The following is a 25,851-nucleotide window of genomic DNA, read 5'->3' as shown; positions in this document are numbered from 1 at the left end:
GCAAAGTTACCCGCAAATAAATCCACCCTTTATCCAATCACGCAGGCACACATACACGCACGCACGCACGCACCATGTACCACATGTCGCTCCATTCCGGATCGTCAAAGTTGACTGAGTGGGCGGGGTTGGGGGCGGGGCTGGGGGTGGCGGCGGCTCGGTGCTCCCTTTTAACCCTCCGCTTCTCCACCTGTTGTTGGACCCACTCCACCTGCCAGGAAACCAGGATGTGAGCCAATGCTCCCCCCATTTAATGCCCCGCTGATCATTCACCCCTCCCAATGTCACTCTGGATGCGATAAGGTCCGGAATGTTCCTCCTGCATTGAACACTCATGGAAACAGGCTGCACTTCCTCTCCTCATTCAATATTGAGAAAAGGGTGTGAACGCCTGCCCGATCCTGAATTATTCATTCAAACAGCATCACCTTCTCATCTTACAGCTTATTTAAAAAGCAACCCTTTAACTTCAACTAGTGTCCTGAGCTCCATGTTAAATAGCAGTTTCCTGAAACACTCCAAACATCTGTTATGTACATGCATCAGACATCCCTCCCTCCTCCAGCCCCTGATTGGTTGTTGAAGCACCCTGATTGGTTGAAGCATGCTAGGAAGGAAGGTAATTAACCAGACAAAAGGAGGCCTTTCTCTAAGATGGCTGATTCAGCTGGCAGTGCTGACTATGTTCAGCACATTGAGTGACTCCTGTCGGGAAAGTGTAGTATAATGGGTAAGTAACCGTTCTTGTAACCTAAAGGTCACAGGTTTCTGGGTAGGACACTGCCGTCGTACCCTTGAGCAAGGTACTTAAGCTGCATTGCTTCAGCATGTATCCAGCTGTATGAATGGACACAATGTAAATGCTAGGTAAAAGTTGTGTAAGTCGCTCTGGCTAAGGGCGTCTGCTAAATGCCTGCAATGGGTAACTCATCCCTGCAGGCGTGACTCACTGGGTCTCAGTGACCTGCGGAGGCAGGCTCCTCTTACCTCTCTCTCTGCGGCCATGAGGCTGTGCCTGCCTCGACTTGGGAAGAGTGCTCTTCTCTGCGTCCCCCGGTGGGAGAAAAGGTAGTGGTCTTTCAGGCCTCCGACCTGTAGGGGGCAGCACAGCAGCTCTTGAGCACAGGTGAGGCGGTCCCAGAGCACGTCACTCTGCAGCACCGCATAAATAATGAATCCGGTGCTGAATCGAGCCTTTGAGAGAGCTACCTTAGACCCCTGATAGGTTTTCAGGTGAGGGAAACCTGAGAGGGGCTCAGACGATCGCTGAATTACCCAAACCCACATGGGTGAGTTCAGCAGCTTAACGCCCGCAGCAGAGTGAGCCACTCAGAATGCACCCTAATTGTCACAGCACAGCTGGCCAATAAGAGAGCTTAGTCTAAGACCCCCCAACTTTGCCAACCAATAGAAAATAACAGCCTAACACCAACAGCAGAACCAGCCAATCTCTGTGGACAACACAGAATGTCCCTTAGAATAATACATTTGTTTCTTTTTCTGTATAATCTCAATTAACTGAATTTTGTTACATACTACATATTGTGCAATTAATGTAACTCTAAGTTATAGGAAATGACTAGATAATATGGCTTTATACTTGGGGTGGCAAAACAATGGACGAACACATATAGTGTTCATTATACATTAATAAACACAATGGAATTAAATGGAAAGCTGCTAAATAATGAGGACACAATTATTGAAGATACAATCTCAATATCTCGTGTGCTGCACACAGCTCTGAATGTGCACATGATGACCGTGTCTGATGACACAAAGACAGGTCCATAGCATTTCACTTCCTGCTTCCTGTCAGGTGAACAGAGCAGCCACACCGTCACTAATGCTCAGTACTGTGCCAGCCTTGTTCATATAATTAAAATTAAATATTTGAATTATGTTCTAATGTCTTTGTCCTGGGATCACTTTCTGTAATAGACAGTGAGATCCAAGTGTAGCGATATCAATCTGTAGCATTTTGGGAAACTGGACAATATGTATCACAACAAGACCAGGTCAAAACCTAGTATATGGCTGGACTTCTCCAGCCGACAAATGGTGTAACTTCATAACTCGGCCGACCCAATGGTGTAACTTCATCACTAAGTCACTCAGTCACCCAGTCAGTCACAGACATTTGCGTTTGTAGGGCTGGCCCCGCTGTTGCGGTCCAGCCAAAAATGCCTTAGTCAGATATACTGATATTGCACAGGGGTGCTGACAAGTGAAAAGTGGGTGTTCTCAGCAATGTCAGAGATGTGGCACTGCACTGCCGGGTCAGTCTACTGTCAGTGCACTTAGTACACACAGTCAACTGTGATAATCCCTTAAATTTAAGGTGAACAGGCTTCTCTTATCCTTCACTGCACACGTCTCATCTTCTCCTCAGTAAGATGCAGTGTAACTCTAACCAAATTAGTCATCGAGAAAAACTCAAAAACGATTTAGCCCAAAAGAAAATGAGGATGACATCATGCTGATTAAGCATAAACAAGAATGTTTCCACATTTTAAATATATATAACCATGTCTCACCTGTCCCAGGTTAGCATATCCATATTTGACCGCTATCTTGTGCGCCAGTTCGGACCCGCCGGATATTCTCACCGCCCACTGATTTGTGTATATCCGAGTTTTGCACGGGGGCAGAAAGAACCCAAACCACAGCCCGATAACACAAACGAAATTTTTGCTAAAATACACGCTGCAAAACATCGTTTGCAGTGTCTCAAAGTTTATCCAATTTGTTCCTCAGCTGCCCATTCAGAAAACACCAACCTTCTAAGTAGAAAACCGTTTTTGCAATCGAAACATAAAGTGAAAATAAAAAAGTTTTTAGAAAACAATTGCCTATGGATGGTTACCATCTCAGGTTATTATGCATAGCGAGAGGGAAGCTACGCGTTTCTACGTTGCTTTTATTGGAGCAAGTACCTGAGCCAGGGTCTCCTATTACCATGTATCTAATAACCCTGACCCGCTCTAATAGCCTGCTCCCTTGCACAGCGCCTCCTACTGGTGGATGCAGTACTGAGACGAGTAAAGAAAAACATAAACGGGCTGTCTCGTGTCAAGCGGGCCAGTCAAAAAATATTCCCTTTTATACTTGAATGGGGATCTCGGGGAAATGACCGAAGTTCGTCCGCTTCAGATAAAAGATCACTTAAAGTAATGTTCAGATTAAATGATAGGCCTACTCATAATAACTGTATAAACTGAAGATAATTTTTTCGTTCTGCGAACTATTGAAAGACAATTCAAGAATGGTGGAGATGAAAACATTACTGACTGAGGAAAGGATGTGGAAATCGCAGTACTCCTGCAAAAAAAGAAAACGACTCACTAACTCAGATCCCACCCCCAATAATTTTGAACAGGTGCACAAACACCGGCCCGCATATCAGTTCCGATAATAAATTGAATCTGGAGCGTGAAATAGCCAGTGTCGGACGTTTACTCTGAGGCAATGCTCATTATCAACGCAGGGCGCTCTTGATACTGCCGCGGACACACCACGCGGCGCACTCTGTACGAAACGCCCCAGTTTTGGTCAAGAATGGGATTTATTTACGAGAGGTGCCCTATGTACGTCGTGCCCTCCGTCACAGCCAAGAAGAGGGTCTAGTCTCCTGGGAGTGAGCAGCAGCAGAAGAGAGGAGTGGGTTTAGTAGTCACTGACGGCTTAACACTCAAGTGCCATCAGGGCTGATCACAGATTTACATTGGGTGTGCTGACTGAGTGTGCACGTGTGTGCGTGTGTGTGGTTGAGAGAGTGAGTTTGATATTTTCGCTGGAATTTTGGGAAGAAAAAACACAAACTCCACTATTCATGAGAAAGTTTTATTTCCACAAAGATTTCCACATAAATGTGCCCAGATTTGGGCCACAGCAGCTCTTCTGTTTCTTTCTGCCTTTAACACAAAACACTTCCTGTATCCCTGCTAACTTAAAAAAAAAAAACTTTCTGTTATTTTTAATTGGTTTAACCGAGCCAACGGTTAGTCCGGAAGTCAAACCTTTCTAAACGTCGTGGTGTAACCAGCTATACTAACGTTAAGCATTATTTCCTATCGTACATCCATAAGATCTCTCCAATAGCAAAATAATATTATGAAACTGACTGACTGTTAACACGAATATGAACGTTATTAATGTGAACGTGTCTCAGCTGAACGTCTCAGTCGTCCTTTCCACACAGGGCCAGCAGGCCTGCCTCCAATACACCGCTGGATTCAGCCTGCAGGAAAGACAGAACCACCCCATCTTTAAATATTCATCACGTCTCCGTATACGAGGCTGGCACCACCTCCACCCTTTAATATCCGCCTAATCTCCTGTTGCGCCGTAAAGGATTGAATTACACGGGCCTCTCTCGTGCTTTCATTTCATATTCTTTACGATGACGTTTTATCGTCCTCCCAAATTTGTGAATTAAACTGATAGCACAACAAACGTATACACAACTGCTCTATACATGAGCCGGGGCCCACCCTCTCACTGTTAATAAAGAAATATCACTGTATTACACCACCCAAACCCAAGCAAAGCTTATAAAACTGTAAATTAGACAGATTTTTACTTTTCCTTCAGTGTAACTACAGGCCCCCCGTTCCTGTAATTCATCTTATGACTAATGATTCGAATTAAACCACAGGCACACTGTGGCCAAAATGGAGTTCGTTGTGAGAAACGCGCTCACCATGATGTCCTGCTGCAAGGGTTTCTGGTACAGCTTCTTGTACTCCTGCGCCACCTTCTTCATGTCCTTCTCAGACCGGGACACCAGCAGTCGGATGAGAGCCTTATTCCGCGTCCCGAACCCCTGCGGGAAATCCGGTCTGTGTTTTACTATCCTGCACACTGTAACCGGGCCCTCCAAAGGGAACACAGGAAACTCCGGCCCAGGTTTTCATGCATGCTGTGACCGCACAGCCAGTGGCATGCCTTTACATTACAGGCATTTAGCAGGCTTACACAACTTTTTACATATCATTTTACATTGTATCCAAATTTACAGCTGGATATATACAACAGCAATGCAGGTTAGGTACCTTGCTCAAGGGTACAATGGTAGAATCCTACTGGGTCCGACTAGGGTCCTACTGGGGAATCAAACCTGCGACCCTTAGGTTACAAGACCAACTCCTTACCCATAAACTTTACTGAAACTTTATTTACTCGTGTCATGATTGTTATATACAGAAGTTTTTCCCAGAATGCTTTTGCATTAAGTGGTGACAGTAAAAGCCAGGCTGGCCAGTGGAGGATGGGCTCCCCCTCTGTAGCCCAGTTCCTCCCAAGGTTTCTTCCCATTGGGGACTTTTTCCTCACCATCCTTTGGGTGTTTTCTCCCCACTGGCATTTTTTTCCCCTTTTTACCTCATGTGCTTGCTATTTGGGGGTTCAGGCCTGGTGTGCGCCCTTCTTGCTCTGTTTCTTGCCTTGTTACTCTGTAAAGCGTTTTTGCGACAGTTCACCGTAAAAAAAAGCACTGAAAACTGAGTAAAAAAGGCTTTACCGCCATGGCGAGGTGCAGCTTCTCAGCGAAGAACGCAGGTTTATTCATGGCGCATTTTGCTGACGTGAAAAAAGAGCATAAAAAGGACGTGAGACGTGAGATGGAGGGTACTTATGACTGACGTGAGCATAAAGCAGACAGTGCGAGGCTGTCAGCACAGCATTACATCACAGGCATTTAGCGATGCTCTTATCCAGAACAACTTACACAACATTTTTTACATAGCATTTACATTGCATCCATTTATACAACTGGATATATATATATATATATATATATATATATATATATATATATATAAAGAAGCAATGCAGGTTTAGTGCCTTGCTCAATGGCAGTGTCCTCCCTGGGATTCAAAACAGTGACCTTTATGTTACAAGACCAGTTTCCTGCCCATTATACTACACTTCTGCCCACAGCAGGTCTCATTCCTGTCATACTTCCACAGGGAGTCTCCACAGGTGAACTTCAGCAGTCCTGTCTAACAGGAACAGCCAGGGACATACCACACACTCCCTCTTACGCACGGGGCACAAACACGCCCCCGCACGCCCACACTGACACGCACACGCACACACACACACACACACACTTGACACGCACACGCACACACACACACACACACACACACACACACACACGCAGACAGCTCTAACTGCGCAAAGTCGAATTCAGACGGGCGCGTGCGCTCACTGATCGCGATCAGGCACTTCTCCACGTTCCCGCTCATCTCGCCGTCCAGGGCCTGCGTCATTTCCGTCTTGCTGTGCTTCCCGTACCTCTGGAATACTGGAGAGAGAGAGAGAGAGGGGGGAGCGACCGTGTGACCGCTGAACAGCTTCCGCGTGCGGTCGAACCGCGCGACGAGACGCACTCAAACAACCCGCGCCCGCCACCCCCTCTCTACGGGCATCTCACTTTTTCGGAGTTGTGCGTCGCTCCTGGTCGTGAAAATGTGGATGAAGACGGTGTCGTTGGTTCCTCTCCTGTCTTCTCCGGCGTTGAACAGAGTCTGCAGAGTGAAACGGTACAGGACCGTGAACAGAAACTCAGCCATGTGTCTCTACTGAAGCCAGCCATTAAAACACCATATGAGAGATCTACCTCAGAACACACTCACTGTAACACACACTGCATTAGAGATCTACCTCAGAACACACTCACTGTAACACACACTGCATTAGAGATCTCCCACAGAGCACACTCACTGTAACACACACCATATGAGAAATCTACCTCAGAACACACTCACTGTAACACACTGCATTAGAGATTTACCTCAGAGCACACTCATTATAACGCACACTGCATTAGAGATCTACCTCAGAGCACACTCATTATAACACACACTGCATTAGAGATCTACCTCAGAACACACTCATTATAACACACACAGTCTTGCAGGTCCTTTCTCAATGTATATCAGTCTACGAAAAAGAAATCTTACTTGTGCATCACTGTCTGCCAGGTCGTTATCGACCTTAGTTTCTTCACTCCTAGTGCCCTGAAATTACAACACGCAAGACAGATAGAAAGGAGAGCAGAATTAATATAACAACACACACACGCACAGTACACACTCACATACTCTCTCTCTCAAACACACATGCACATACTGTACACACTCACATACTCTCTCTCAAACACACACACACACACACACACTGTACACACTAACATACTCTCTCAAACACACATGCACATACTGTACACACTCACATACTCTCTCTCACCCCACACATATGCTCATACACACACACCTTCACACACTGTACACAAACAGCCACGCTGTACATGTACACACACGCATTCACGCACGTCCCACCTTGCAGAGGTTGAGCAGAGCATCCTGGAAGTGTCCTGAGTTTTCTTTATCAATGTCCTTTTCCAGATCCCTCTGGTACTCTGCACCATTCAGAGAGAAATCAGTTACAATCGCCACAGATACACACAGACACACACACACAGACACACACAAGCACGCAACCATACACATGCACACTGACAAACACACAGGTGCACATGCGCACTGACACATGCACATGCACCCTGACACACACACACAAACACACAAGCACACAAACACGCACATGCACTCTGACACGCACACACTCACACAAAAGCACGCAAACAAACACATGCACACTGACAAGCACACACAGGTACACATGCAGACTGACACACACACACACACACAAACACAAATACACAGACATCAGTCACCAAAACTATAATCTGTGATCAGCGTCAGACAAACTACTTCATATTACAGCAGACACATGCATACACACGCATATACACATTTGTGCATGCACACAGACTCACACATATATATATACACGAGCAGTCACCACATTAAAACCACTTACCTAATATTTTGTGTAGATGGAAATGGATTACGTTATTGGGAGTTATTACACTATTGGTAGTTTATTACATTATTAAGGGCTACAGGGCTATAAAAAGCTAAGATATTGTTAGAGGATGAATTATTTCCACATGATTTTAAAAACTCTCGACGGGTCAGAGCTGTTTTGACGGCACGAGGGGAACCTACACAATATTAGGCAGATGGTTTTAATGTTGTGGCTGATCGGTGTAAATATACATTTACCTTTTTTATAAATATTTTTGATCTGTGCGATCTCCGCGTTGGATCTCGTTACCAGAACCTCAATCAGGATCTCTTCATCGGTGCCAAGACCCTGCAGCCAAAAATAATTACAATAGAGTATCCCACTACACGGGTTGCAGGGTGACGGAGTTCATTGTGGACTGCAGTGTGGCTTCCGGACCACTGGGTGGCGTGCTACCTGTTAGGGGATCACTGGGTGCTCTGTTACCTAGGTAGCCCATCTGACCTCAATGGTTCATCTCACCTTCATGGCCTTCCTGAGCAGATGTGCATCATACTGCGCTGGAGTCATCAGCAACGCCAGCGCCAGCTCCTCCAGGTCGCCCTTCAAGACGGACACCAAGGTCGCATCCAGAGCCTGCGGGAAAACACGCCCAGGCGGAATTTAACGCACCGCGCCCCGAGGGCATCTGCACACCTCCGCTCGGTCCCGGGACAGGTTAGTCAGGCAGGACCGAGCGGCGTCGTCCGAAAACCTCGTCGCGGAACTGAGCGTCAACCGGCGGGGGCGTGGCCTCACCTTCCCGAAGGCCTGCTGATAGGCTTCCTTGATCTGCTGACGCTGCTCGTTGTTCCTCTTCACCAGAAGATCGATGATGGCGGCCTCCTCCACACCTGAAGGGGGCAGCGTACAGCTACGTCAGACATTCCGAAAGCAGGTCACCCCGCTCAGAACTCTGTGGTTACTCGCTATCCAGAGATCCCAGATCCTTCCATGTCTCACTCTACCACAGCACCTCTGCATGGGTGTGTGAATACTCAACACTTTAGTGTTGGGCTGCGTGAATCTTGATTCTGAATACTGAGTTCTTGTTTGTCAGTGTATGTTGTCAGTGAAGACTTGAGCGTTGGCATGCGGGCACTGAGCACTTTGTGTGTTGGGATGTGTGAATAGCTATCTCTCCTGCATTGGTGTGCATGCACACACTGAACACTCCTGTGCTGGGGTGTGTGGATGCTGTCCATCACCTGGAGCCTTGATGGCTCTGTCCAGGAGAGATGCATCCTCGCTGGCTCTGAAGAGGGGGTACGGGGCGACTGTCCCATTGAAGGTCTTCTGCAACAGCGTGCAAAAAACAAAACTAGGAGTGACCCAAAATCGTAACAAAAAAAGTAAACACACTCAAGTCTGTACACTCAAAACGTATCCTGAATCAAGACTAAAATACATAAATGCACTCAAATCTGTATCCTTGGAAATTCCCTTGAATAGGTATGAAAACCTATAAATGTCTCAAATCTTCTGCACATTCCTGGCTGGGACCAAATGTTATCTGTTTAGAGTTGAATTAACACTGTTAGAGTTAAATTAACACTGGACAAGACAGCAGAGACACCACCATCTGTCCTCAGATGTTCTCCAGAATACACGGTTCTTTCCCTCAGAAACCAGTAACTTACGTCGACACCATCGTCTGTCTTCAGGTTAACTGCTTGTCTGAATAAATCTTTCAGGAATGCCATAGTGGAGGGTGGATCTGTAGGAAAGTTGATGCGGAAAATCATTCTTAAGACTTAAAATGTTTTAAAAATTTTCTACTTTCACATTAAGTTTAGATTTTATTTCGCTTTCTGTACCATTTTTAAAATGTAATCTTATACTGAATACTGTTCATGTCACTCACCCTTATCTATGAATTTATTTGTGAACATACTGAATACAGATCATGACACTGAATAAAGGAATCTGACAAATATGTTGTTAAAATATTTCATTGACACAAATACATGAAAGAACACATGTTCATGTTAAGTGACATTGTTATCATTTGATATCTTGTGGTATGCTTAACCTGTTAAGTAAAAAATAGGTTTGTTCTTTTGTTTGCATGGGAAAGTGGGGGCATTGCAATGTTACAAAATTCCATAAGAAAACAGGCCAACCATTATATGCATTACCAGCAATGTATTCTTAATGAATAACCACAATGGAGTTGTGATGTAATACAATGAAGTAACACAAGATCATATTCTTAAACTGAGAACTGACAGGCACTCAATGTACAATGAGGTATTCTACAAAAAATATAAAATGCTGAATACTGTCTCACCTGTTGTTTTGCGTGGATGTCCTTGCGTCTCCGGCTAAAATCTTGTGGAATGACGGTTAAATGAAGGAACACACCTAATGAGTCCACTCCCATGCACTCTTCCCATTGGCTGAGTTCCCACATATATCAGAACACCGCAGTTCTCAACACAGCCCTCCCTGTGTGTACTGCAAGTCAGAATTGCAGTGCAGTTGAAGTAAAGAGACATTGCACGAAGCAGGCAAACCTAAAAAAATGTAAGAAATATAATCAAGGCTGTATGAAGATAGCACGGCACGTAGCCTACATGCTAGGTGCAAGAACAAGTCTCACAGTTGCATTCAGAGGCAGAATTGAGTGCAGTCCTTTAGAAAGTCAGTGTGGGTGTGTGATAGGTAGGTTTACCTGAAACTTCCAGGTTAACCTGTTTGGGGATCTGTTGTAACAGCAAGGTGAGTAATCATTTAAGTATCCACAATGGTATTTTGTGCAGAGGTGTGATCATGTATTACTGGGTAAATAAAACAGATAGAACCATCGAGCAGGAAAATATGTTCTGATATGTTATATTAGAATAGCACTGACCTTACATTCAGACTCCCCCCTGTAATGAATGTGTTGTGGGGTGCAAATTATTCTTTGATTTCTAAGTGCGGGTAGTGTGGACTCCCGTTCACTGATTCGAAACCATTTTGTGGGAAATGAAGTTTGTGGAAGAAATTAAACATGCTTTTCACAACCTTAATTGGAAATTGACACTAATGAAAAGAAGAAGAAAAAAAAACACGTGGGAGGGGGTTGTTCACCGGTGGACCCAGTGGTGAGAGGTGTTTAGGAAATTCCCGTGAAAGCAACACTTCGTCTTCCCAACTGCAGCAATCACTTCTGTTTAACAGAAAGTGCGCAGTTCAGACAGAGGTCAATCAAAACATTTTTAGTTACCCTATATCGTAAAAATGAAGCAAAAGGCACCTTCTGCGTGTTTATTCAGCTCTCCCTGTGCAAAATGGATTCACAATCAGTCCAGCGACTAGTAGTGACTCGTCTTGCACTGGAAGGAAAATTTATTTTTATTCAGTATTAGGAAAATATATTTTCTAATAAAATTTTCACTATATAAAAATTGTGTCTAAAACATACAACCATGTGACCAAATACACAAAATATTGTTGTCACCATGTTTTTTTAAAAAACGAAACCACTTTAAACATATTTATTTACGCTTTCTGAGGTATATCGATACTGTGGTGCTTTTACACTGGTGTGTACCATTGTATGTACTGGAGGTCAGAAGGCAGAGGTCAGGGGTCGTATGAACATATGAACACAAGGAAGGATTTCATATTTCAGTGATCTGCATGGCTCTGGGCAGAAGCAGAGTAACAGTCCCTGGCTGGTAGAAAACAATCACACATCTGTACTGGAATGCCGTCTTACACGCTGGGCCTGTTCTGTGTGGGAGCTGTCTGCTCAAGATTCAGAGGAAACAGCTCACCGCTCGCCTCCCATGCACACAGACAAAGGAGCCAGTATTGTACATACCAAATGTGAATGCAACGTAAGTACAATACATGTGAACATTTAAAACTTTTATTCTGAATGATCTGGGGTACTGTTCTGAAAGCTGAAAGGGTATAAGGTATTTTCATGCAAAAATAAGCGAGACCGGGTAACCAAAGAAAGTACACAAAAAAAGGTTTTATGATGTGGGTTACTGTGTAATGAGGGATTGGGGCATTAGGAGGCTTTCTTTTAAATTTTACCGCTATTTCTTGCCCTGAGCGCTGATAAGGGAACGAGCGGCGCTGTTGGCCAGAGAGGAGTCTGTCGCAGGCGCTGACCTCAAATTTACGGCGTGTTTGTGGCCCGTTTTGTGGATACTGTGGATATTTGCATGATTACCATTCTGCGGACGTCAGCGTCCATACCACTAGGGGGCAGGAGCAATAGGGCTACAGAGATATTTAAAAGGAAATCATCTGCTTTATTTCAACATTAGCACCAGAATAAGAGAGGCAGTGACGACCAAAGGAAGGCCAGAGATGTTGTTTAATGGTAGTATATTTATATCAGTTTTTATAGCTGTGAAATCATTCCAATAATTGATACTATGCATGATATAAGCTTAGTCATCATAGACCACACATGAATAAAAAGCAATGAAAATATAAACATCATATTACATTTTTATTAACATTCAATTACAAAAAAGTATCCAAGCTGAGTTATTTACCTTTTTTTTCTCTTTTTGTTTTACAAACAGAGATCACTACACTGTGCATACCTGTGTTATTAGATTGCACAGGACTGCACTGTTAGATTGCGCAGGTCTGCATCATTACACACATACGTATCACACACACATACACACACATACACCCAATGTCTCATATACACTCATACACACATTTGCACACACATACACACACACACTGTCTCATGCATGCATACACACTCATATATACACCCATTGACACACACACCACGCACATACATGCACACACACACACACACACACACACACACACACACACATACGCATAAACTGAATTCAGACAGCCCTGAGATGGTTTCTCTGGCCCTGATGAGTGGCGTGGTCTGTATGATTTAGTGTCTGGGGGGCCCGCCCCTCCCCCTGCCCCGCCCTTGCCCTGCCCCTGGCACCTGCATGGAGTTCCCAGGGAGGGGCCCAGGCCCTCGGGGGCCTGGGGGGCGGGAAACAGCCCCACGGGGATTGGGTGCAGCCAGTGACACGTCTTTCTGAAGCTTCACCCCACTGGGCGCTGCTCCCGGCTTCCCCGACACCTTAGGAGACTTGCCCCCGGGGTCACTCTTGTTATCTTAAAAAAAAAACAAAAAAAAAAACTTAGCTCTCTGCCTCCACTCCAACACTGATCTACCACTACTCTTACACTGCTCTGCCTCTAACACTGATCTACCACTACTCTTACACTGCTCTGCCTCTAACACTGATCTATCACTACTCTTACACTGCTCTCTCTTTACTCTAACGCTGCTCTGCCTCTACTTTAACACTGCTCTGTCTCTACTCTAACACTGCTCTCTCTTTACTCTAACGCTGCTCTGCCTCTACTTTAACACTGCTCTGCCTCAAACACTGATCTACCACTACTCTAACAGTGCTCTGCCTCTACTCTAACACTGCTCTGCCTCTAACACTGGTGTGACTGGTGATGGGATGGACTCTGTAGGTTGTGTGATTAGACTTTCTCTCTCTCTCTCTGGCTGTTCTAATGGGTTTATTTGTAATGATATGAAACATTTAAATTTGAGTTAATGTGGGTGGGGGGGGGGGGTTGCTTGTGGGTGGGGTCAGTGGCACTCACCTGTACTGGGCTCGGGGGCGGCCGAGGGGATCAGGGAGCGATTGGGGAGCAGATCCTCCAGGTCCTTCATCACTTGATTAGTGCTGTCCGTGTTATTCCTGCGATTCTTCTCTTCATCCCTTTGCTAAGATAACGGCATCATCGGGGTTAATAATTGGATTTTACAGGGGCAGAATGTCTGTCCCCAGCGTGTCAGAGCTGACTGCGCCCACGCCTCACTCACCATCTGTATCTTCTTCTTCAGATCCATGTTGGAGTTTTGGTAAGCCGTTGAGACGGAGTTCAGGTAGTATATGGCCAGTCTGTGGGAGAAGAGATATTTTACACCTCCAAAGACCCATAATGTTATTTGGTTACCAAGTGTCATTTTGGAGTCTCCAAATGGCCTTTTTGGAAGCCCGCCTTGACATAGCTTAGAAAGAACATTGCAGAATACCTATTCTTGGTGGCATTATCATCAGATTTGAACCAGGATTTGAACCAGTGTGTGTGTGTGTGTGTGTGTGTACACGGTTTACTCACACCATCAGCAGCACAGCTGGTATAATCAGGCCGGGGTTAGCAGCGTAGCTGAAGAGCGTCCCGATGAAGGCCGGCAGGTCCAGGTCTATGGTCTCCATGATCACGTCGAACATCTTGGCCTTCCCGCTGCGGGTGGGGAGGGAGAGACACAGGCAGGCTGCTACACCCCGAACGCGGCTATTAGCTCGAAACCACCCCCACCCCGGGCCCCGGGCTCACCTGAAGGGGCCGCAGTCGAAGGAGGGCGGCAGGGTCATGATGGTGTAGACCACGGGCAGCAGGCTGAGGAAGAGGATGAGCAGCAGCAGGCCCATGTAGAAGTTGTTGGACTTGGAGGCCTTGAAGACGCGCTCGTGCGGCACGTTGCAGCTCATCACCGCCCAGCACTGGTAGTACATGGACGTCAGCAGGCGCAGCACGTTGATGCCCACCAGGCCCGGCGCATAGAACGCCCCCATCCTAAAATAAAAACACGAACACGAACCGCGCGGATGCCGCGCAGAGAAAACGCGTTTCACGCTTGGTCACGGTCCAAAATAAGCACACACTTTGACCCTGCACACACAGTCCTAAAACACACATTAACCGTGCGGTCACCACGCAGAGAAAGCACGTTCTACGCTCGGTCACGCTCCAAAATAAGCACACATTTAGCCCTACAGTCACAGTCGTAAAACACTCACATTAAACCATGCGGTCACTGTACTGAGGACCACATTTAATCCTACATCCACTGTCCTAAAACACACGTTAACCATATGATCATCATGCTGAGAAGCGCATTTTAAACCCACGGCAATGATCCTGATACACACATCCTAAAACGCACATATATATTACTCTCAATGGAAAGGTGAGTTGAGTCCTTCAAATGTGATTCGATACCACGGACCATGTATTATGGATTAAGTATTCCCATTACATGTTATGTATTATGGATTATGGCTGATGGCCTTCTCACCATATCATCCCTTGGTTGAAGACCAGGCCCAGAACGTTACCGCTGATGTCAAACTCTCCATACGACGGCTGAAACAGGCACACAGGCAGAGACCCCACAGGTTCAGACACACGGCAGGTACAGGACAGCATAATCCCAGAACGCAAAGAAAAAGAGGCAGCCATCAACGTGAAACGTGGGCAGCAGTGTAGTATACTGTCTTTTTCCCATCTCACAAACACACGCTAGTGTCAAACTACTGGCGTGCTACTGTTACATTCCACACCACTTAAAGATAATGATATAAACTCAATACAGACCACCCCCCCCACCTCATATCTATAAAGAGCATAACGTTCGCTCACCGACTCCTGTACACAACACTCACAACACAGCTGTACCTGTGGCCCTGACGCCAGACCAACAATACTGTACGTCCGTTGATTTAAACCAATCAAATGGACTTAAAAGCAGGGGAATACTCACAAACCCCGCCTCCAGGTCCCAGCACCAGCAGTAATTGAGGAACCTGACGATCACGGCTCGCAGGAAGTCTCCAATCAGGATCGTCAGGTACGTCACTTGAATGTCGGAAACCGTGAGCTTCACGAATTCCTGCGGAGAACGAGACGCACGTTTGTCCTCGCCTCAGAAGACGACTCGCTCACGATCGGCTCGGCAAGACGACCGTCGGCCGTCGGCACGGCGACTCAAGTGAACCGGAGGGGGAGGGGCGCGGGCGCTCACGATTCCGACGGTGGTCTCCCAGCACGGCCCGCGGATCACGTCGGAGGGGTTGATGGGGGGAGGGGTGGCGCCGGTGTCGTTGTTGTTGGCGGTGAAATTGGCGTAGTACTCTTTCAGGGCCCAGATCGACGCGTTCCTAATGGATTCCTCTTCGTCAAGCTGAAAAACACAAAGACTACCTCGTGCTTACGCTGTACACAGCTCAAAAACCAGCCCTACTCCCATAAATCTGTGTTATACACAGAAACAAGCACTACACCCAGTAATCATCCCTAGACTCTAACCCTCCTCCAACTATAAGCCTGCATTTCACGAAAAACGCCAGCGTCACACCTGAAGATGCTACAATGCAGCACCAAGAAGACTGAGATACCACGTCTGAAGAAGGGCTATTGGAGTTATAAAAGGACAGCAATGCTCTCTGGTACATAAGGACAACAGTACTTCCTGATAAAACCTGACCTAAAGAACCTCATGGACATTCTGGATCCAAAAGGACTATAGTACTTCTGAATACAATATATCTACAGTATATCCTAGTAGAAAATACCTAAAGCACATCCAAAAGACCTACACTACTTCAGAATTACTTGAATGAATGCTGCTTTTGTATTCAATTCAGTAATTTGCAAGATTAACTACATTTATATTTGCCATAAAAATGTTTAATAAAAAACAAATTCATAAATCGTTATACATGTTTCGATCATCATTGAATTTAACATGAAATTACCTTTGCGTTTACTTCGTCAAACAGGGCGAAGAGAAAGGTGTACAAGTTTCCCAGAAACAGGGCGAATATTCGGCCTAGTTGCCACTTCAGGGCGATACGAGGGTGATACTCCTCCAACTCAGCGATGGTTTCAAACAGCGGCGGGCAAACCAGGCCAAGCAGCGACATTATTATCTCAACCTATCAGAGAGAGTCATCCATCATTACATCATCACACTAGTCAGTCATCTGTCATTACACCAGCACACTCGCGAGTCATCCATCATTACATCATCACGCTCGTGACATCACAATCTCAACCTATAACAGAACAAAAAACTTTATTACACTAGTATGCCAGAGAACAGGATATTACCATATCACTACACCAGAGACATCATTACTCAAACCTATCAGCGAAGACCATTACACAACAGATGTCAAAATTTGAACCTCTCTGAGAATATTCCATTACAATTTCATTACACCAGAGACATCAGCTCCTCTGCTGAGGAAGGAATCAGCTTGGCTGTAAAGGACGGCATTGGTGGCTTCGGCGGACGGGGGCGGGGCCTCATTACCTCATTCTTTTCGTACCAGCTCAGGTCGTCCCGGTTGGCGAACTCCTGCGACCTCTTCACCACGAAGTAGATGAGGTAGCCGCTGCCGCCCAGGCTGCAGATGATCAGCACGTTGGCCAGGACGCGCAGGAAACGGCGCAGGTGAATGTTCTCGTCCTTCTGGTTCTCCTCCTCGTCCACGATGGACTCCTGCAACCGCACGGCAACAACACGGCGGGTCACGACGCGACCGTGACCGCGACCGGCGCCGAGGGACCGACGCAGAAAACAGGAAGCGCGTTCATGATACGGGCGATCTCGGACCGCTGAGAGGAAGAAGCGCGTAGCGGTCCGCGGCGTTACCTTGAAGCTGGTGGTGATGGAGGCGTACTTGTTGTCGGCCGTTTCGGAGTTCCCGATCAGGTAGTCCCAACTGGTGAACATCTTCCAGCCGAAGGTGAACTCCCCGTCCTCGCCGTCCCCTCCGCCCACATCCGCGTTCTTAGCCATCCTATCACAGAACGGGAAGGGGGCGGAGCCTGACACGTCAGCACGAGCGTGAGCCAACACGGCCAACCAAATATTGGTTACTGATGTCGGTCCCACGTAACAAAATGTCCACTGTTAATTCACCTCCAACGGTGTTAACTCAACTCTTCACAGATAGCATTTGGTCCTGCTCTGGAATCTGTTAAAGGTTGAATTAACAGTTAGAGTTGAATTAACCCTGGACATTTTACTGTGCAGAATCTCCATATTGTGCATCCCTACTCTTGATCAATGCGAAACCAAACAACAACGTTCACTTCTTGTTTCATACCTATTTGACAAATCATATGACCGCAGGATAGAATTTAACTGATGTATTAACAATGTAAATACATAGCATACTTACGTTCTAATCACAACCATTAAACTGTATCCAAAAGTGCCGATTCCCACCATGAGATAAGACAGTGGAAGCCTGAATTTCAGGAGACCAATCGTCCGTTGATTGTTGTAATAACCATAAAAGAGAACCGAGTACTTGCAATAACCCTGAAAGAAAGAAATATTCACAATTAGTCAGTAAAGCATTTTATGAACCATATGAGACAGAGGCCATGAACACAAGCCAACAAACCAACCAATAATGAGCTTCATTCAAACCAGCCAATCATGAGCTTTAGCCAAACAAGTGCCAATAATGAGCTTTATTCAAAGTTCTGCAATTATGAATTCATGGACACACATAACAGAATTTGAGGAGATAATACATACATAATATATGTATGCACGTACGCATGCACACAAACACACGCACGCGCGTGGATGTACACACATGCACACACATACACACACACACACACACACACACACGCACACACACACACACACACACAAACGCACATGCACACACACACACGCGCACACACACGTGCACACACGCGCACACACACACACGCACACACACTCTCACGTGCCGCGCACAACCCACATTGAAGTCCATGAGGACAGAGTAGTCCATGGCAGTGGGCTGCTCTGGTCTAGGAACGGTCTTCCTGGGGATCGAGCCGTATGGCAACCCCATCAACACCTGCAGGGAAACAGTGCATCACAGAGACACGCTCATACACAAACAAACACACACACACACACACACATATCCCCTTAAAATACAGTCGGGATCTGGCACCTGCACAGACAGACACTAACTGCGGCATATGCCCCACTGCCCTGAGACAGCAAAACTCCCCCTTTGTCAGGATTATTTTTAGGCGCCCTTTGCGATCGCAATCTGCACCCCTCTGGTCCGCAATCGTAAAAAATGCAACGGCCACGCGGGAGACGATGGACCCACCTCTGGAATGACCACCAGCCCGAAGGTGAAGCCGAAGAGGACTAAATTCATCCCGTACATCCACCGCAAGAAAATGAAGTAGGAGGCCACGGACGAGCCAAAATGGCCTGAGGGCGCAGACAGACAGACAGACAGACAGACAGGCAGACTGTTTAATGAAAATACACCAAGTGCTCTTTTATAAATACGAGGCTAAAAAGGGTCCTATTTGCAAACACTTTCAGGATATGACGTACGGCCCAACACAAGACAATGTGTATGCAGTTATGGCCTCTGTTCTCTTAGTGTGGTTTCTTTAAGGAGAGTAGAGTAGAGTAAAAAATTTCTTGTGCACAAAGAGTCCAAAACATTTGGGGCCTGATTTACTAAGACCCTTAGCATGTGCAAAACTATTTAGCTCACACAAAATCAATAACGTGAACCAATGATTATGGAGAGAGATTAGTCTCAATATTATTGACATTTCTCCATTATTTCTCCATAATATGCAAAAAAAAAAACAAAGGTTTTGAAGGTCTCAGTAAATAAAGTGCTGTGGATTGGAGTGGGCTGACTGGCTCTAGATTAGACCGGCTAGAATGACTGTACTTTCAGGTTATTCCACAAAGTGGTGCTGTCACGCTTTGCAAAACCACATGCATCTGCATGTCAGTGCGATGAACCTCACGGGAGGCGGAGAAAACATCTTACGGCTTCTCTTGGGATTTGTAGTTTTTTTAATCCGAGTTACAGACAATATGGGGGAATTAAGAGGAGAAAGGTTTGCTTGAAATTACTAACTTTCAACTTCCTTTATTTTCCTCTCCCAGGGGATGCAAGCTGTTTTGAAATTATCAAAGTCTCTCTGAAACTTGATCCATTTCTGAAAGATGAAAGAGACTCACAGTGAAGTGGATTCACGTACAGATAAAAGCAAACAGAACGTTTTCAGTCATAAAGTTATAGGAGAAAATTAATTGTTGCATTACATATTGCAAAAGTTGCTACAATGACAATGAGTGCATTGGCAGTTGATAGGGTGGAGTAGTAGTAAAGTAGTTAGAGAGTATAACAGATTTAGCAGTAGTGTCCATGCTGGAGTTGAAATATAATAGCACAGAGTACCTGCTGAATTATAATAATAGAGTAGAATAGCAGTTAGTAGTGCAATACTAATAGTGCTGTTGGAGTAGAGTAATAGAGTAGCTGATGGAGCACAGTATTAGAATAGAGTAACTGTCAGGGTACTATAATAGAGTAGAGTAACTGTTGAAGTACAGTAATAGAGTAGAGTAGCTTTTAAATTAGAGAAGTAGAGTAGCTATACTTCTCACCTTCATCATCATCACTTTGTAAGCATAAAGTTTCCTGCCTTTACCTTTACCCAAAGCTCCCTCAAATTTATCCACAAACTGCTGAGCATCTCTGAAATTCAAAGAGGTAAAACAAATTTTTTAAAAAAAATACAGCTTGGCAGAGAACGAGTGAAACATTGGACGCAATGAGAACTGGTGACCCAACCCCCATTTAGGGTTGGGGAAAAGAAATCGACTAATGAAACAGAACAAATTTTTTTTAATAAACCTCCTTTTCCTCCTAAATAAAACAGCGTTTGTACTTGAGGTGCTGCAGCCTCCTCTTCATGCGCCAAGGTTTGTTCCTCATGTTTGAGATGAGTTTCTTCTTCTCCTCCACCTCCTCCATCAGTCTGGCCATCTCTCCTTCAGACATGGACTCTTCTTCCTCAGAGTGAGAGTCTGAGTCTGAGGAGCTGGGGGGGGGGGGGGCGAGAGGGAGAGAGAGAGGAGGAGAGATGAGAGAGAGGGAGAGAGTGAGAGAGGGGGAGAGAGAGAAGAGATAGGCGGAGAGATGGACAGGGGGAGAGAGAGGGAGACAGAGTGAGAGAGGAGGGAGAGGGGGAGAGATGGAGACAGGGAGAGATGGAGAGGGGGAGAGAATGAGAGAGAGGGGAGAGAGACAGAGAAAGAGAAAGAGAAAGAGAGGGTCTCCATCCTCTTGAACATTACAATCCCAGTCCTACTTGTTGAGGAACTAAGAGCAGATAGTTCTATTTCACGTAAATTCATTGTCAATATTATTATTATTATGTAAGCTTGTTCGCATAACCTTTTCTACACACCATCATTCCTACATCAATACATAGATTATCTTCCTCTTAAGAATGTCTTGTTATTGTATCGTATAACCGCATGTAACCCTATAGCCACGGGCCCTGATGGAAGTGTGATATCAGCACGTTTCCGCGCAGTGCCACACTCTTCCGTACCTGCTGTCTTTCTTCTTTTTCTTCTTGTTGTCCTTCTCGTTTCCCTTGTCCTTGCCCTTGCCCTTTCCTTTGGCATCTCCTTTCTTCTCCTTGCTGTTCTGCTCTTCTTTCTGTTTCTTGTTGGCTCCCTTCCGGTTGCGCTTGCCGCCCCGCTCTTCCTCGCTGTCTTCCTCGCTGTCCTGCGCCTTCGCAGCTTTCTTCTTGTTGGCTCCCTTCCGGTTGCGTTTGCCGCCCCGCTCTTCCTCGCTCTCTTCCTCGCTGTCCTGTGCCTTCGCTGCTTTCTTCCTGTTGGCTCCCCTTCGCCTTTTAGGGGCCTCCTCCTCTTCCTCGTCCTCATCTTCATCGTCACTGGGTGGCTTCTTGGCCTTGCGGCCGGCTGACTGTCTCTTGTTCCCTCGAGGTCTTCTCGCTGTCTCCTCTGTCAGATGGGCATACACACACGAACACACACACACACACAAACACACACGAACACGAACACACACACACACAAACACAAACACACACGAACACACACACACACACAAACACACACACACACAAACACACACACAAACACATACACACACGAACACACACACACACAAACACACACGAACACGAGCAATTGAAAACACACGCAAGCATTTACGAGCATAAAGCAGTTAAATCTAACAAATAACACAATGGACACACAACACTGAAATCAATATTAACAAACACACACACAAAAAGTACAAAGATACGTAACACCACTTCAACACATACACCAAGTGTGTACCCCCCACACACACGCACAAGTATGCACTCACCTTCACTACTCTCTACTTCTCCATCAATTTCTATTCCCACTGAAATAAAAACAAACTGTTTGTGGCCATTTTGTTTCAACTCATCTTAAATTTGTTAATGTCTTCATTTAAACTTTCTAAAATATCCAGACGCTAAAATTTCCTGTTCCATGTTCTAAAGAAGGACAAGAGTAAACATATCCGTTTGCTCCTAATTTTTGGCAGTTCCCTGCCATCTTCGCAACTGCAAAAAACGTCATACTCCATCCTTACCATCTTCCATCTTTGTTTCCAGATCGCTTTTCTTGCGCGGCATTTTCGACTGAATTCCTTTGTCCGGTAGGTTTGAATCGTCTTGTCAGCTGGAGGAAAGAAACTCGAGTGAATGACACCTGTGGAACGTTAGCGCACGCGAGCGGCTCTTCACTCTGGGGATCGGTAGGGCTGGGTTCAAGTAACTGATTCAATGTCTCCATGACAACAGCAAGTGATATTCCATAACAGATAAAGATCTAAGACCACGAGTTCTAAAACGCAAATACAGATTAAAACGAAAATTATCACGTTCTTATGGAAATGCAATGGCCCTCAGTGTCACTGCTGATCCAAAACACATTATTCACAAAGAATATCAGACATCACAGAAAGCAGAAGGTACAGTGCAGGTTACCAAACTAAGTCGAATGGGTGCAACTTTCCTCTGGTTCCCCTGTCAATCAAGTTGCCGAACAGTAAGCACTAGGTTACTTGTGCTGAGGTGTAATGTGTGTTTTTGAAGGCGTAACATCCTTGTGTCGAATGCGTGTGGATGTGTGCATGTATATGATATGGAAGGAAAGGTGCGATATTTTGTGGAGAATGTGCAACATCTTGGAGTGATCTCTCTCTCTCTCTCTCTCTCTCTCTCTCTGTGTGTGTGTGTTTTTTTTTGGTTTGTGATTTTAATCTGTTTAATCTGAGACCAACAGCAACTCTCGAATGGCCCAGACAAATTTATTCTGGAGACAAGAAAGACGTATATCTTATCTTATCATATCAATGTTTATTTATGGTTATCGACAATAATAATAAATTGTGTTTTGGTGGAGATGTAATAATACGATATCAATTACACAACGATTTTGGAAAAAAACTGTCATGACAATGAAAGTCAGGAATCTGTTAACAACCAAAGAAATGGGTATTAAGGCAGAAAAACATTCGACTTAAACCTTTTTAACGCACTCTCACTCGTCTAGACATGCGACACCAAAACCACAGATGTCACAGGCCTAACAGCCTAAAGCTTTAATGAAGGTTTAGGTTTCCATTTTAGAGACAGTTGAACACTTCGAAAGCTGCTGTTTCGTGCTTCGATAATTTGGTGATTTTCAGGAAACAAATACATTCAAACAAAAACATAGGTAACTAGTCAAATACCTACATTTATATGAAAATATACTTTACATATATGAATAGAAATATTGGAAAACGTTGTAACCACACCAATTGTATATGAACTGAATGAAACACATTTCTGAATAGCTGACACGAACGAACTCACGCGCAGTTATAGCCCTGCATCGTATGATGAAGCATGCAGAATGTAAACCTGCACGCACGCAGGCACGCGAACTCACCTGCATAAACACCACCACGCCCGATGACTCCCGCTAAATAATGAAAGGGAACACGAGCTCCCGCGGGGGCGTTAAACGCGGCACTTTCTGTGGTTATTGTATGCACGTGCCAGTTCGTTACAGCTTTTCACACCGCGTTTCTCTCCCTATCACTCAACCGACACATGGCTCCAGGGGTTGCCGTGTGTCGGTTCTGATTCAAGAACAATACAATGTCTGAGTACTTCTAAAGGGACTTAAAAATACGTAAAATTTCACTATAGCCTACTTAAAATATTCACTGAAAGATGGTGTGCTGGGCTGGGAAATGCTTACCCCAGCATTATCGCTGATATGTCCTCTCCTTTCGCATTATTATTATTATTTATTTATTTATTTTTCAACTGACATGGGCCTGTTTAGTTGTAATTTGCTATAACTTTTGTCAGTCTGACGTAACAAGAAGCAGAAACGATGACCAATTTCTTATTACTTGACTTCTCAAATGATTCAAAATTAATATTTAATGCTACTGCGCATGAATTGTTCATGAGTATTTAAATGTTAATGTTCCGTGTCCGGGGACAAGGTGGGCTAATAGCAATTAATGTCGAAAACATTTCGTGTCCTGAAGTTGTATTTGGCTGACGATGACAAAATTAATTAGGGATTTCAAAATAAACCTGTTAGGGTGCACCGGCAGCTGGACGCTTTTTTAAAACAGCGGAGACTCAATTGAGGAACACCGGTGGTTTATTTAGCTACAACAGGTGCTAACCCCATGAAGAATATATAGTGGTTTAAAAAAAAAAAAAAATCAATTAAAAAATAATAATACAACCAAAACAAAGTAGTGGGCTGTCTACTTCTCTATAACTCCCTTGTTAAACACATCTAGGTCTGAAAGATTAGGAACAGCAATTCTCATTTCATGGCAATTCTCTATTCTTCAGTCAAGGTATTTAGCTATGAAGGCGTTCCATGAACTTGCGCCTGCTCTTCTCCCCGTGAAAAGTGTTTAAAATGTACAAACACTTCATTTAAGGTGTGGGTAAAATATACATTGTAAAAGTAATTTTGGATATATGTAATTAAATTGTACTTTAGTGTACCTTAAATAAGTAAACAAAATCTCATATGCTTATAGTGGTATTTTAGCATACTTTATTTTAATCTCTGGACAGCATACTACTAGTATACTTCCTGTACTGTAACTTCCTTTACCTAAAAATGCATTGTAATATTTATGAAAAGTGCTCTTTATTTTAATCCTGGTAAATTATACTAATAGTATATTTCCTGGAAGTATACTTCATTTCATTAATTGTGAGTGTACTTAAAATATCCTTTTTGAAAGTATATTTTAAATAGCAAACTACTTTCCCCGCAGGTTTAGCATCAGAGAAACGGACAGAAATGCACCCCTTGGATGGACAGGCCAGCTGGAACACTTACTGCTTCACGTTTCGTTTAGCTTTTTGTTTTCATTAATTTTATCAAACAAGGTTTTCTGAACAAAAAAAGGCTTCAGCTAAATTTATTTGTTTTCCGGTGTGGGGCCAAACAAAGCTTTAGCCTAAGAAAGAGAGATTTGCAACTTAATAAATCCTTTCCACAGAGCACAAGTGAGAAACAACTTTAATTCCCAAATATGAAAACACACAAAGGTATTCTTTTATAAAAAAATTAACAAATCACCTACATAGACCCTGTTAGAACTGAGTATTGGGAAATAACAATGTAGATCAAATAGAAAATAACTCTTTAGATGCCTGATATCGATATAATGACTAATATAACCAAGATTTCTAAACACCTTGGGGTCCAAATCTGTCATTTAAAACTCTGTAAAGTTTTCCATGGTAAAGCAGCTCTTATTTATATATAATAAATATATACACTGGTAACAATGCAGTTTTGTAAACCAACACAAACGCAAAATTGTCTTTGTTCTGCGTACTGTGCAGGTTACTGAATGAACGTTTCCAAAGAGGGATGCAGGTTACAATGTGGCTGAATGGGAGGAGCTCCCAAGCCCATAGGCATGTCATTGGTCTGTTGTGTGTTTGAGTTAGCGCTGAGCGTGTCATTGGTCGGTCGTGTGTTTGAGTTCGCGCTGGGCATGTCATTGGTCGGTCGTGTGTTTGAGTTTGCGCTGGGCGTGTCATTGGTCTGTTGTGTGTTTGAGTTAGCGCTGGGCGTGTCATTGGTCGGTCGTGTGTTTGAGTTTGCGCTGGGCATGTCATTGGTCGGTCGTGTGTTTGAGTTAGCGCTTGAGCGGTGTCCATTCATCTGCTGGGTTTGAGTTAGGCCATGGCGTGTCATGGTCTTGTTGTGTGTTTGTGTTTGCGCTGAGCGTGTCA

General features: G+C 44.7%; 2 protein-coding genes across 2 annotated transcripts; both read right to left on the bottom strand.

Moving 5' to 3' along the window:
• Positions 1-3,829: 3,829 nt before the first annotated feature.
• LOC135239722 (annexin A1-like) lies at positions 3,830-10,520 on the bottom strand. The gene is made up of 13 exons (XM_064308598.1): positions 10,208-10,520; positions 9,558-9,634; positions 9,126-9,213; positions 8,677-8,771; positions 8,401-8,514; positions 8,136-8,226; positions 7,347-7,426; positions 6,969-7,025; positions 6,440-6,533; positions 6,215-6,310; positions 5,522-5,580; positions 4,703-4,825; positions 3,830-4,240 (listed from the first exon to the last, which is right to left on the bottom strand). Exons 2-13 carry the CDS (start codon positions 9,618-9,620, stop codon positions 4,181-4,183), a joined length of 1,020 nt encoding a protein of 339 aa, XP_064164668.1. The 5' UTR covers positions 9,621-9,634; positions 10,208-10,520; the 3' UTR covers positions 3,830-4,180.
• Positions 10,521-12,383: 1,863 nt separating this feature from the next.
• tmc2a (transmembrane channel-like 2a) lies at positions 12,384-25,763 on the bottom strand. Its single transcript, XM_064307614.1, has 20 exons — positions 22,164-25,763; positions 21,912-21,950; positions 21,121-21,538; positions 20,452-20,604; positions 20,168-20,258; positions 19,635-19,716; positions 18,855-18,961; positions 18,492-18,590; positions 17,910-18,052; positions 17,378-17,525; positions 17,036-17,224; positions 16,476-16,655; positions 15,743-15,901; positions 15,482-15,610; positions 15,017-15,084; positions 14,275-14,514; positions 14,056-14,181; positions 13,757-13,835; positions 13,534-13,657; positions 12,384-13,026 (listed from the first exon to the last, which is right to left on the bottom strand). The coding sequence occupies exons 1-20, from the start codon at positions 22,204-22,206 to the stop codon at positions 12,794-12,796; spliced, it is 2,850 nt and encodes a 949-aa protein (XP_064163684.1). The 5' UTR covers positions 22,207-25,763; the 3' UTR covers positions 12,384-12,793.
• Positions 25,764-25,851: the final 88 nt, after the last annotated feature.

This window comes from Anguilla rostrata, chromosome 14, assembly GCF_018555375.3.
Source record: "Anguilla rostrata isolate EN2019 chromosome 14, ASM1855537v3, whole genome shotgun sequence".
NCBI classification, from domain to species: Eukaryota; Metazoa; Chordata; class Actinopteri; order Anguilliformes; family Anguillidae; genus Anguilla; species Anguilla rostrata.
The sequence above is the reverse complement of the archived record's forward strand: the minus strand, read 5'-3'. Positions and strand labels throughout refer to the sequence as shown.

Excerpts from the sequence above, each read along its gene's own strand:
- LOC135239722 (XM_064308598.1), bottom strand. The coding sequence starts at position 9,620 with ATGGCATTCCTGAAAGATTTATTCAGACAAGCAGTTAACCTGAAGACA. Across the intron at positions 8,772-9,125 it reads CAGAGCCATCAAGGCTCCAG|GTGTGGAGGAGGCCGCCATC; the intron begins GTGATGGACAGC and ends TGCCCCCTTCAG. Across the intron at positions 7,427-8,135 it reads CAAAAATATTTATAAAAAAG|AGTACCAGAGGGATCTGGAA; the intron begins GTAAATGTATAT and ends TGAATGGTGCAG.
- tmc2a (XM_064307614.1), bottom strand. The coding sequence starts at position 22,206 with ATGCCGCGCAAGAAAAGCGATCTGGAAACAAAGATGGAAGATG. Across the intron at positions 20,605-21,120 it reads AAAAAGAAGAAAGACAGCAG|CTCCTCAGACTCAGACTCTC; the intron begins GTACGGAAGAGT and ends CCCCCCCCCCAG. Across the intron at positions 15,902-16,475 it reads TTGACGAAGTAAACGCAAAG|CTTGACGAAGAGGAATCCAT; the intron begins GTAATTTCATGT and ends TGTGTTTTTCAG.